A 14,055-nucleotide genomic window follows, 5' to 3' on the forward strand; every position below is an offset into this window, starting at 1 on the left:
AGTAAATAATTTGTTTCTGGAGCGATTGAGTCCACAAGTTACCATTTAGAAATTCAGGTGCATATTCAAAATACAGAACTGTTGATTGAATGATAAATTTATCACGGGTAGGGAAATGCATATATAACAATGTTGCGGTTTTGAATGAATTTGTAACTGAAATATATTATGGAATACATTATTCCGATTTGGTTGATATTCTTAATTTGCATTGGCACACGTGTAAGCACACCGCGAGGACACCGCGTTTGTTGATGTTGGAAGTGCGCTTCCTTTGTCAGTTTTTCAATAGTTGGATAGTGTTTGGAAGTTTGATTCATTGACACATCATGCAGGCTTTTACTTTTGAATTCTATATTATGTCTTTAGTGATTTTATCGAAGTATCACGCAGTTGCTTCCAGTGTGGAAGCAGAGAATAATTTTGCAGCGCAAGAGCAGACGACAGGATCAAAACCGAAAAAAGATGATGTGCTGGAGAAAAAGAAGCAAGACGAAGCTCAAGCGGAAAGATTTGAATTCAAGGGGAAAATCTCTCCTTTTGAACAGTGTATCCTTTACTATTTATTGCATATTGAGTTTGCATCATTGATCATAAAAGGCAATAGATGTTTAGTAGTAGTGGTAGTGTATGAAGTGGCATTTGACAGCCTATATATAGGCCTCACGGCCTTTTTTTTAATTTTTTTATTTTTTATTTTTTTTATTTAATGACCCGTTCACTATCGGTCACCTTTTGTTTGTGGGATATACATGTTTACTTTTGCATGTACTGTAATTCACTTGTCAAAGTCAGTAATTTTTTTCTTTTAAACTGAAGTTCATGTCAAGGAAATTTTTGAACACATTAGTATTTTGTGCAAGTTTAGTTTCGATATGTAGTGCATTCCATATTTATGCAGTGAGCAGTGCTCTTTACAAACTTTCATAAATGAATTTCTTGTACTCTCAATCTCATAATCAGACATTATAAAAATATTATTTGCATTGACTTCATCATAGCAATTTTACATTAAATCCCTCCTTAGCCTTCAACCCTTTAATAAATGCAGATTTAAGTATATAAATCTCTGTTGATAGCTTATAGATTTGCATTCTTTTAATAACTTAGTTGCTCTTCTTTGTACCCTTTCTATAGCTATAGATTGTCTCTTGAGGTATGGGTGCCACAAAATATTACCATATTCTGCTTGTGATCTAACCGATGCTTTATAGTTTAAAAAATATATCTCTGTCTGAATAGGTAAATGTTCTCTTAATTATTCCTATCATCTGGTTGGCTTTATTTATTATATTCTGTATATCACTATATCTATATCAAATGATAGTTTATTATCGAAAGTTATGCCAAGGTCTTTTTCACTTTGGCATTTCTCATTGTCCTGTGTGGTGTCTTCTATTATCATATGGTATTTGTTTTCTGGATTTTTTTTCCCCATGTGCATTACTTTACATTTGTGTGGGAAGTTGACGATTCTGGTACCTCCATGGTCCACAGAGCGAGTTATAATGTAAACAAGCGGTGTGGCTGCTGTGCAACTGGCTCTGCTTGGCTGGTTGTGCATGGGATGCGTTCAACCGCATCAAATGTCTCTTAGAACCGCACTCCAAAAAAATGTCAGTGCTGTGTTGCTGTCTTCCGACATACCCTTTAATAAAATATAAAAAAGTAAAAATAAATAAAAAGAAAAAAAGAAGGGATATGTCGTACTCTTGGCAGGGTTTTTCTTGGGGGAAAAAATGAGATTCGTATTTTATTGGAGCAGTAGACCCCCCAGCCCCAGCCCACCCTGCTAGGGAGATGCAGTACTGAACCAGGACATCTTGGATAACAACTCGAGAAAAACTGTGTCAGTTGGAGCAGAATATAAAGTTTTCTTTAACATAGTTAAATTGAATTATAGTAAGTGAACTTGTATATAGTTAAGTAAATATAGCTGAGGAAATTTGAGCTTAATACAAAAAGAAATGAACTCATAGACTAATCAAGCCATCTGCAAAAGTTCCTGCAACGTATCTTCCAGATTCCAGATAAACTGTCACATGTAACACATTTACCTTATGTTTACAAGAGTATTGAAGTGGAACAGAATGAGGAAATCATAATTGATATTGATAAAGAGGCACTGCACTTTTCTCATTGTCTGATCTCCAGTCAGAAAAATCTGGCAGTTATTGTAGCAGTCACTGATGTTAAACCTCAGCTGAGACAGCTTTAGTTGTCAGTCATTGGTCCTACTTGAGCAAGTTGACCTGACTAAACTGAAAGACAGGAGAGCTGCAGCAAGAAAAATGATGTCAAGCAAAAAGCATCAGTTGGAAGTTCCTGTATGAATTAATTCAAGAGTGAAAAAAAAAAATGTGAAGAGTAAAATGAATACGATGAAATATTGATCACTGATATTTTAAGGATAATAATTGTAATGATAAACGGGGGTTAGAGGCCTTCATCAACCTCAACAAAATGACCTTGTCCCAAAACTATGAAAATTCTTCTCTAAGAGTTATGTGCTGCTGGAGGGAATTAATGCAATTTTTTAAGGTTTTCAGTTGACTATAAATGTGTGTGTGTGGGCATAGGTGCACGCCACTTGCCAGTAGGGAAGGAAGGAAAAGAGGGTGTATGAACAGGAAAGGGGGACTGAGTGGGCTATTGTAATTTGTGTTTTTTGCCAATCTTATTGACACTACTGACATTTGATGGGGTAAATGATCAGAACTTGGCTTATGTGAACCTCATTGGGCCATATGGCATATATCAGATTTTAAATTATTTTAATTATTCTTGTATATGTTTTTAGTTCAATAGTTGTTTATATTTAAAAAAAATAATTTTCCTTCTCTGCCTTATTCATTTATTTGTTTTGTTTCTATATGAGTTTACTTGCTGTAGAAATACTTCCACTGATCCAGTTATATTGACTGCTCAGATATTAAGACAGGTCAAGCATTATGCAATATATAACAGACACACATTTCTTCTTCTGCGTTCGTGGGCTGCATCTCCCATGTTCACTTGTATGTACACGAGTGGGCTTTTACGTGTGTGACTGTTTTTACCCTGCTATGAAGGCAGCCATACTCCGCTTTCAGGGATGTGCATGCTGGGTATGTTCTTGTTTCCATAACCCACCAAACGCCGACATGGATTACAGGATCTTTAATGTGCGTATTTGATTTTCTGCTTGCGTATACACACGAAGGGGTTCCGACACTAGCAGGTCTGCTTATAAGTTGACCTGGGAGATCGGAAAAATCTCCACCCTTTACCCACCAGGAGCCATCACAGAGATTCAAATCCGGGACCCTCAGATTGAAAGTCCAACGCTTTAACCACTTGGCTAGGGCGTCCACCAGACAATCATTTGATTTTCTTGGTGTAATAGCAGACAAGTTTGAATGTTAGAACTATTTGTCTAGTGATTATGATGACCGGTAGTGATAGTTATTTTGGAGAGAAGACAATAGTGAACTGATACGTTCTCCTCATTACCTTGCATAGTTTATCCTTGATGCCTTTCAAGATAAAAAGCTATTCAGTGAACACCGGGCCACCCAGCTGAATGCTGTGAAGGCGATGCAGAAGTTTGGCAACCCAGAGGCGCAGTTTAAATTGGTTGACCTCATGCTCAAGCAGCTGTTCAAGGTTTGATTCAGCTATTTGTTCCAAGCATGTAACTATTCACAATTTCCAAATTATTTTTTTTTTCTTGAAAATATGTGTGTGTGTGTGTGTGTGTGTATATATCTATATATATATATATATGTTTGCTTCCTACCACCCCCATGCCCACCCTCCACCACCCCAAACCCTCTAATTACCCTCCCCGCACACTACTCCTCTCCTCATTGACACCCACCCATGTACTAATTGTACCCACTGGGTTTGTTTCTCTCCTCTGCCTGTTATTCAGTTGAGGTCTCTCATCACTCTTTCTTCTGTTTCTCTTCCTACTTCCCTATCTTCTCGCCCTTTTCTTCCTCTTTCTTTTTCCTGTGTCTGGTTCACCTTGCCTTTTTAAAAAATCTATTTATTTATTTATTTTTATTTATTTTTTTTGCTGCCCCATCATCTCAACCGTTTCAGTGGCATTACTCCCACACCGCTCATTTAGATTCCCCCATGCACGGCCACACCCGGGTTCGTCCGTCGCAGTTTCAGCGTTGGCAGTCCACAGGGAACCATCGATGTTAGGTCACCAGGAGGCCATCTTGCCTTCTTTATCAATGGTTACTCTGTGTGTGTATGTATCTATCATTTGTATCAGATCAGCAATAATTTACAGAGTGTCTTGTCAGTATATATAACTATTCAAATTATGAATGAAGTGTACACCAGGAAGAGAGATAACATTTTTAAAACGTCTTAAAACAAATATTGTTTTAAGTGGAATAAGTTTTTCTTTGAGCACTTTTTGTTTGTTTGTTTGCTTCTTTTTTTAAGTAAAGGGTTGTTGATGTTTTGTTGTGGGATGGGGATGGGGGATTGTCACCCTAAAGAAGGCAACAAGGAGACTAAGACTAAAAGTGCTTGTTTCTTCTATTTATAGTTCCTTTTGGTAAAGTTACGTCTGTTGTTAATGGATGAGGATGAATTATTTATTAATGTTTATTGTCTGTGCTTATTAGCCTTTTGTTTTTTTCTCTTTGTTCTTTTGACATAACTCTTATTGTTTGTATGGTATATCTAAAAAATGTATGTATACAATGTTTCGATGCCCCCAGGGGGCACATGAAATAAACTTTTTGCCTTGCCTTGCCATGGAAAAGTTTGAATCAATCATAATAGCACTAAATGATGAAACTGTTGGCTAATTTCCAGAATCTGGAGGATGCCAGACAGAACCTGACCATGTGGGGGTTCCTGCCTGGAGATGAGTTTCCCAAAAATGAAACCATCAGAGAGAGTGAGTCCAAGTGTCCCTTTCAGAGCGTTGAACCTATATTACTTGATTAACATTAGCATCCTCAATGAAAAAAGGGATTGAGAACTGAAGGAAGACTTATTATTTTACGTTTTATTTTATTTCATTTTTGTGTGTGTAGAATAATGCCCAGTTGTGGTTGGCTTAGGCTTAGTGCATTTACTTTAAAAGACTTTGTTTTCAATACTTTATAGTGAATTTGGTCTGTTATTGCATCTTTTTAACTTTTGAATCTTAGTTATTTACTTTCAGAATGATGAAGGAAATAAAAAAGATGTTCCTCTTGATGAACGCCTGGATTATCGAATAGTTTAAAGAAGATGAAATATAATCCATGATATAGACTTATAGGTATTGCATTTTATTGCTCTTTGTCACAACAGATTTTTCTCGATACAAAATTTTGGCTGCTTTCCACAGGGAGAGGGAGACTACGGTGTAGTGCCACCCTTTTTTTCTGCCTTCAAGTGCAATTTGTTTTTCAATCAAACTGGAACATCTGTTAGGGTGCTTTTTATGGATCTGTCCGCTGATTTTAATACTATTCAACATCATATTTTAGTGAGGAAACTGATAGACCTGGATGTAACAGCTGACTTTTATGAATACGACAGTTTTTATGTGATCGGCCACAGCGTGTTTGTCTGAATGTCAGTTCTGGCTGGTCCATAATGTCTGAAAATATCACTGTGAATACTGGAGTTCCTCAGGGTTGTGTTTTATCCCCTTTGCTTTTCTCCCTCTATATAAATGACATCAGGTGCTCAGACCTTTTTCTCAGTCTTGTAAAATATGCTGACCACATGGCTTTAGTAGGTCTTTTAAATTAAAAGACGAGTTTTCAATTTCACAATTTTTTAGAAATTAGTGTCATAAACTCTTTCTTAAAGGATAACTTTCTTGGACTGAACATGGAGAAAATAAAAGAACTTATTTTAGGCAGTGGCAGTGAAAAGGACACACACACACAAAATCCAGTCATAATAGATCAGAAACAAGTGGAAATAGTGGACAGTTTTAGATATCTGGGGACTAAAGTTGATCACAGTCTCACATTCAGTGAACATGTTGATGCCACTGCCAGGAAAGCACACCAGAGACTCTTTTTACTGCAAAAATTAAGAAGTTTTAATGTTAGTCCACACATACTTGAACTGGTGTTTAGAAGTCTGACAGAAAGTGTCATGGCTTTCAGTATTGACTATTGTGGCCTGGTTTGGTAATCTGACTGTGAAGTTAAAGACAAAATTAGGACGGGTTGTAAACCTGGCCAGCAAAATCAAAACCAAGCCCCAGCAACAACTGATCACCCTATACCAATCCACTCTTACCAGAAAAGCACTCCAAATTTTTAATGATTCCACTCATCCACTTAACTCTGTCTTTCAGAAACTTCCTTCTGGTAGACGATGTAAAATCCCTCTTGCAAAGAAGAATGTGTACAAAAAATCTTTTGCCCCGTCTGCTGTTGCTGTGATAAATATTTCGCTCAAATAATGTTTTTATTCCATTGCCTGTGATTTGTTTATTGTTAAGATGACAGTTGGCTTTCTTCCCTATATGTATGCATGCATGCGTGTAAAGAAGGAAGTGAGGGGAGGGGAAGTGTTATTGGGGAAGAGGGGATGTATGTGTGTGTGTGTGTGTCTGTGTCTGTATGTGTGTGTGTGTGTGTGTGCGCGCGCGCGTGTGCTCAGTGTAATTGTTTTGCCACAGAGGGGCGTGAAAGGGGTTTTACATGCTTTTAGTCTTGGTGGCAGTTTTGACCTTTCAACTGTGATTTCATGTCTTAAAGTTAAATTTGTCTTTTTTTTTTCATATGATGATTGATGTCTGCATAGCTGTAAGGGAAGTGTGTATAGGTTATCTGTCTATCTTCATTTCATTTGTGTCTTAAATGTTATATTTTTCTTACTGGATATTTTCCTTTTATATCACTGAAATGTTTCACTTTATCTTAAAATGTAATTTTGTTTTCTTACCTGAATGTTTTCTGTTTACATGATAATTCATATGTACGTTGTGATCAAGGAAGGGTGTGCCGCTTGCTCATTCGTTTTTCGGTTTTATTTGTCGATGAGGATTTGTCTTTTTAAATGTTATAATTATCTTACTGAATATTCTCCTTTTTATAATGATTGAAATGTACACATACGTGCCGCGCATGCGCGCGCACACACTCACACACGTGGGCACACACACATGGGCACACAAGCGTAACGGTGCATGCACGCGCACGGACACACACACAACACACACACAGTTTTTTCACTCTAAATCATATGCATAATGTATTAGTATCTTACCCACATGTTTTTCTTTTTACATAATAATTGATGTGTGCTTGGTGATCAGTAAAGGGTGTGTCAGTTGTTTGTTTTTTCTCTTTGATTTTTGCTGACGGGTATTTTATTTTATTTTAAGTGAGCCTAAAGCGAATTTTCTGTTTTGGTTGAAGCAGACAATAAAGTATTTTGAACTGAATTGAATTGAATTTTTCTACAGAACCTAGCCAGGTACAACAACCCTTTTGTTACAGTGGTTGTTTTTTGTGTGCCCAGTGCATGCTGCACACAGGACCTTGGTTTATCCTCTCATCCAAATGACTTGTGGCCAGACCACTACTCCAGGTCTAGTGCAGGTGGAGAGAATGCTGGCAAGTAAGGGATTAAATCCCATTTGCTCAGATTCTCTCCTGTTACTACTTAGCCAACATTCCAAAAGATCTACGTATGATCATGACGTTGATGATAATGATAATATGAAGAGGAACATACAAATAAAGCAAGAATGTGACTGTGAGTGTTTATTCTTTAATATCTTGTAGGTTCAAGTGATATTAGACATGCGTGAAGTAAAAGTGAAAAGACTTGGATATGTGTGTGTGTGTCAGTTTGTGTGTTGACCTTTTTCAGTTTCAGTTTCTCAAGGAGGTGTCACTGCATTTTCGGACAAATCCATACATGCTACACTGCATCTGCTAGGCAGATGGCTGACTAGCAGCATGACCCAACGCGCTTGTCAGGCCTTGACTGCATGCATTTCTATAATTTTATGTACCTATCAGATTGGATTTCTTCTACAGAATTTTGCCAGAAGATAACACTCTCATTGCCATGGGTTATTTTTCAGTGCGCTAAGTGCATACTGCATATGGAACCTTGTTTTATTGTTTTATCCAAATGACCAGACACTCAGATTAATCCTCCAGTCAAACTTGGGAGGAAGGGTGAGATCAGGATTTGAATGGACCCAGCCCCTCATGGACATTGTATTGGCAGATAAGAGCTTAAGGCCAGACATGGTAGTGAAATTTTGACCAAAATCACGATTTTTTGTGATTTTCGTTTTTTCGCATAATTTGCTTCTTCAACATCTAATCTTTATTGTCCGTTTCACCTGGGTACTATATTCACTTAAATAAAGCTTCAAACAGCATCAACATGTGTGATTTCTTGTGAGTACAAGCACATCTCTTTCTTTTCCTGTTTTCTCAGTTTTGTGTTTTGTCTTCGTAATACCATTTTTTCAAAATGCTAATGCTCAAAAACTTTAAAAGATAGCATGTTCAAACTTGGTACTTTCTTTCTTTATGTATTCATCTTTATTATAGTGCAGTGGTTTGTATAGTACTAGTAAAAGAATGAATATACACTCATTTGAAAAACATTATGTCAAGGAATTTATACACATTTCAACAACAACAACAAAAAAATGTATTTATTCAATTCCAAAATACCACTGCACTATAATAAAGAACAAATACAAATAAATCAAATAAAACAAACAGAAATAACATATCTATAAAGGTACCGAAGTTTTAAGCTTTTAATTTTTTTGATTGTCTGCCATTTTGGATTCGTTTCCATGGAAACCGTCACGACAAATTGCACAAAATGACCTTTTTAGACATGTTTAGTCCAATATCTTTGTATACCATGTCACAGAAAGCCATAAACTTCAAGTTTATTTCATACGTTTTTGTACTACCGTGTCTGGCCTTAACCATTCTGCCACCTTCCTCTGTGTCCTTTTCCAGGCATGTCCAAAGTGCTGGAGAACACTGCCCTGTTTGGGGACATGTTGCTGCGCCTGCCCAAAGCCGTGCACGAGTTCTACGACAGGAGTCGGGAGTGGCAGATACTGATGGGCTGGGCGTTCACCTTCAGTAACCAGTCAGGGGTCTTTGAGGGCCCTCATGACATGTTGCTCAGCTTGGTGAGTTCTCCTCTTTGCTGGTCTGGTTTTTGTTTGTGTGTGCATGCATGCCTGTGTGCTGTAAGATAGAGACAGTGAGAGTCTGCGGGTGTGGTTGTGTGTGCATTAGTTTTGTGTTTCTGTTTATATTTGCATGTTCTATTTTTATGACATTACTTTTGAGGTTTGTGTAATTGTAATATCATTCAAGTCTCTTCATGGTGTCCAGAAACATTTTTGATGAAAGACAATTTGCAGTTTGGAGATATGAAGTATTAGGGGAATGTATACTTCTGCATTTCTTGATTATGAAATGAATATGAATGAATACCACAATAACATTGCAGCTGGTGTCCAGAGACATGCAGACATGATACTGGCAGATGATACAATTTTATGATAAATACACTCACAGGTCTATACACACACCCATGTTCACACATGCCTACCTAGACACAGGCAGACAGACAAAAAGACAAAACACACACACACACACACACACACACACACACACACACAGAGGCAAAAACAAATGATAAAATCAGCTTCCACTCATAACTTTGATAGACAAGACAGGAACATAGAACAATAATGATTAAGGAAAAATAACGTACTGTCATAACGTTGTTCACCGGTCGCTTTGCTCTTTCTTTCAGATGGGCCAGGAGGCAGGACTGATTCCTAAATCACCAAACTACATCAATCCTTTCCTGGCTTCCGAAGAGGAGGAGAAGGTGAGGTGTTATTTGATACCAGTCCTTGCAACATCCTGGTGAAAATAATTCCCGAGTTTGCTTCAGAGTGTTCATAATGAACAAATGTCAAAACCGTATTCATTTTAATGGCAAAAAAAAGGGGGATGTGTCATGATATTAGGTTTGAGTTGTAGAGCAAATTACTAGGTAAATGTGCAAATTATTCAGTAATTGTGATATTCAGTAATGGCAAATAAATTATTATTTTTTTAAAACAAAGAATAATGAAAATGTTTAAAACTGCTAGCTACAGGGACCAGTTCTATCTTGCTGAAACTATCAAACTTGTTTGATTTTTATATAAAAAGAAAAAAAAAAGTGTGTTGGTTTGCCTGTTGGCACATCCACTCCTAATTCCTAATTATTTGAATAAAAGCAACACAGTAGGTGGTAACAAAAACACTTGCAGAACTTTGTAAAGTTTATACAGGCACTGGCCTTTGTTCTTAGATCCATTCAGAACCATTGTGTGTAACTCATGAATTTTCCCGTCAGTTTTTGTTGTGGTGCACTTTTGAAACCAGCATACTGTTAGTTCGGATTCATCTGGTCTACTTTTATGATGGCAGTGAGATAGCAGTCAATGTTTTGTTTCATTTTGTCACGAAGAAATGGCACAAAAATGGTCAACAAACCTGACAGTTAACATCTACAGTGAATGATAATTCAAAAGGCCATCAAACTGGATACCAGGAAGTGAGGAAAGAATGTTGGATTCATGTCGTTAAAGATTCACAGGAGAGATGAAGGTGATACCAAACCTTCAGCCACCTCTTAGCTTTAACCCCTAGGCTGCCTGCATGACGAGATAACTCGTCATGGCAAGCATGTATGCTTCGCTGCCTGCATGACGAGATAACTCGTCATCGAAATATTCTGACTTTTCCCTGCTTTGCATTCAGTTCGTTGACAAAAATGCTGGTAGCTTTAGCTTGGGGAATCTTTCTGGATTCTATTCATAGCTAGAAACACCATCTGCGTCATAAGGCAGTCCTTTATTTGAACGTTTTGGTTGGGTTACTGGCCGCAGTCTTTGCCTGGCTCCTCTCCTCGCTCGCTCAACAAAATGTCGGACTGACTCCGTGCTCAAGACATGCGCTCGTGGCGAACTAAATCAACCAAGATTACTTTCTTCAGCTAATGCTCAGAAAGAATTGGAGCATAAATTCGAAGGAGAAGACAGTGGTGAACATTTATAGGACGATTTGATAGAAAATAAAGGGAGCAATCAAGAGAGTGGCCAAGATACAACTATCAGTGAGTGATGCAGGCTGTTCAACTCTAGCAGACGAATTTTTAGCAGGGCACCGTATGAGCTATTTTCTTGGCACTCAGCCAACGCGGTCTGATGAAGTGACGGTGTGAGAGGGGTGAAGAGGAGGAGGGTGGAGACTGAGGGGGCGTGGCCTCACATCCATATTATCACTTGCAGAAGTCACAATGCATCTATTTCTTTTTCAGTTTTTTTATATTGTGGTTGTTCTAGTATGATTTTGTGTGTGCAGATATCCATTTGTCCAGAAAATGATATTTTTGTGCAAATTACCAGACTAATGTTTGTAATGAACAAGTTGAAAATGTGACAAAAAACAAAACACTGATTTCAAAACAACAGCATGTCACTTAAAATGCATAAAATGGGAAAACATCATGTGTTTTGTATTCTTTATTCATTTCCCTTTCAGAAAATGTATACTTTTATGGGTCATTCTCCAATAACAAAGAGCACAGAATTTTTTGAAAATTTATACCCGTTTTTTGTGAAAAAACCCTGGCAAATAGATTTCACTTAAATCTTATTTTCCTGGCAGCGAAAGGGTTAAAGGAAAGCAGAATGTAGTCAGATGGGCAACATGTCATGCATTCTATATACAGACAGTCTACTGTTTTTACTCTTTTTTTTGTTTTTTTACCAGAATTGTTTTGCAGGGGCAACTTATGCTGTGGATTATTGGGTTTAATGTCTTGGGAGAAACATGCAAATATCAGTTTTCAAAATCCATTGTATGATCACTGTTACTGTCTGAGGTGTTTTGTTTGTTTGAATTGTACAGCCCACTTATGTGCAAACTGTGGCTTGAATTTCAAGATTATGATATTGATATGAGGATAGTTTTAGTGCAGGGTATAGGTGCTCTTGTTGAAATTCTTTTAAGTTCATAATTTGTTTATCATATTTTCTTTATCATTGATTTCATTTTATTTATCCTTGATTATTTGTGCAGCAAAAAGTACCAGTGGAAGTGATGCCCAAGAAGGAAAAGCAGAAGAAAGCCAAGAAGATCCCAAGAGGGCCGCGCATGAGTCGCACAGACTTGTAAACCCTGGTCCCCATGACATTGGTGCTGTTTCTTTACCCAGGTTTCACAGGTATTTAGTTCACAATTACTTGAATAAGAACAGGTCATCTTCTGTGATATTCTCCACTTTTTTTCTCTATTCTCTGTTAATGTTAAACCAAAATCTAGTGTATACTCTTAAGGCCTGAGTTTATAGAAACATTGGCCTTTTTTGTTATATGCAGCAGATGTGGTGTAGTGTATATGGATCAGTTCGCACACTTTGACACCTTGAAACTGAGAAATGAAATTCTCCACTTTATTGTCAAAAGTGACTTTTGAAAATTTTGAGCAATAATTATTCTGTTTTCTTCATTCTCTCTTTCTTTTTTTCTCTCTTTAAGTAAGAAGAAATCTGCTTGTGGAAACTGTTGGATTCATTGAGCGATAGACACTTGAAATCAGTCTTATTTCCCCAATGTAAATAATGCACATGTTCTTGACAGCTATTGTTAATGTATTGTTGATGTGAATGGAAGTTACTGAAATTGAGAAGAAAAAAAAAAAAGGCGCGAAAAAAGGTAGAAGACCTGAAAACACCTGTCATTGGTGCTGTACCATACAGTATGATTTAAAAAAAATTCTTTCTTTAACATTTTTTTTCCTACTCAGGCACAAGTCTGTGTGTTCTCTTTTTCACAGACAAGTGCATTCTTTGTTTTCCATTAATGTTTAATCAGTGCTTACAGATGTCTGTTCTTCTTGTTGCTCTTGAATGGCTTGCCTTCTGAGCCTCTCTCTCCTGTATATTTGTGCGAGTGTATGTGCCAGTATGTGTGTGTGAATATTAAAGCATGTGTGCATGCAGCATGTGTGTGTGTGTGTTTGTGTGTGTGTGATTTTGACTGTTGAAGGAACTGCAGAAATGACTGGTTTTGGAAGAACTGTCTGCAGGATGAAACTGAGGCGGTTTGTGTGGTGAACTGAGTATTTAGCAGTAACGTGATGATGATAACACACACTCAATGCTTTTTTATTTTTAACCAAAAAAAAAAAAAAGAAACTGACTATAATTTCAACTGAATCAGCATAATAGTTTATGAGGTTGAAAAAAAGTCGGATGTGTGTTAGTTTAAGAGAGAAGAGTGTCTGTGTTTGTTTGATGAGCTGTATTTTTAGGTTGAAGTTGATAATGGCAGCACTTTTTAATCCAAATAATAATAAAGATTTACAGTAGTCATAGATGAAAGCACTTGAAACTGCAAACTTAATAATTTTTAATTAAAAAAAAAAGTTTGGATCTTTACCATCAGGATCTTGAGACGTGTTTCTCTGTCTGTGTATACATGTGTGTGTGTGTGCATGTGTACTTGTGTGTGTGTATGTGTGTGTGTGTGTGTTGCGTGTATGAGTGAGTGTTGTCAACCTTTGTGTCTTGATGTCTCACTTTTCCTTATGGGTCGGTGCTTTCTCCAGTGGGATGGGCAGAAAATGAGACATGTCAAATGTTTGGATATCTGCAATGTTTGGTTTCTAATCATTGTTTAATCCTTTTGTATATTAATGATTTTGTTCAGCTTGTTTTGTTTTGGGACTCCTGAGGAATCCATAATAGTGATCAGCTTGACTGTATTGAAACTGAGCTGCCTGCACATAGCCTCTTCTTTGTAAGTGAATGATTGCATGGTACACTTGACTGATTCAGGGTTATTGTGGATGAGAAAGGAAGAAAGCAGTATTGCTTGTATAAACAAACACTTGAATAAGCAACAAGCCATACTTTAAAAATGTGGTCAGAAACATACCTGATGCATTCAGAAAGAAGCTAGAATGAAATACCAGATAGTTTGCTGTAATCATTCAACATTATAATTTGATAAATCTGAGTGTATCTGCGAGC

General features: G+C 37.2%; 1 protein-coding gene across 1 annotated transcript; it reads left to right on the forward strand.

The window, feature by feature from the left end:
- Positions 1 to 237: 237 nt before the first annotated feature.
- LOC143283682 (coiled-coil domain-containing protein 134-like) lies at positions 238 to 13,431 on the forward strand. Its single transcript, XM_076589908.1, has 6 exons — positions 238 to 549; positions 3,524 to 3,645; positions 4,822 to 4,906; positions 8,964 to 9,142; positions 9,778 to 9,855; positions 12,102 to 13,431. Exons 1-6 carry the CDS (start codon positions 330 to 332, stop codon positions 12,195 to 12,197), a joined length of 780 nt encoding a protein of 259 aa, XP_076446023.1. The 5' UTR covers positions 238 to 329; the 3' UTR covers positions 12,198 to 13,431.
- Positions 13,432 to 14,055: the final 624 nt, after the last annotated feature.

The sequence above is a fragment of the Babylonia areolata genome, chromosome 7 (genome assembly GCF_041734735.1).
Source record: "Babylonia areolata isolate BAREFJ2019XMU chromosome 7, ASM4173473v1, whole genome shotgun sequence".
In the NCBI taxonomy this organism is placed as follows: domain Eukaryota; kingdom Metazoa; phylum Mollusca; class Gastropoda; order Neogastropoda; family Buccinidae; genus Babylonia; species Babylonia areolata.

Coding starts and splice junctions, on each gene's coding strand:
- LOC143283682 (XM_076589908.1), top strand. CDS start 330: ATGCAGGCTTTTACTTTTGAATTCTATATTATGTCTTTAGTGATTTTA. Junction 550..3,523: donor AATCTCTCCTTTTGAACAGT/GTATCCTTTACT, acceptor ATGCCTTTCAAG/ATAAAAAGCTATTCAGTGAA. Junction 9,143..9,777: donor ATGACATGTTGCTCAGCTTG/GTGAGTTCTCCT, acceptor TCTTTCTTTCAG/ATGGGCCAGGAGGCAGGACT.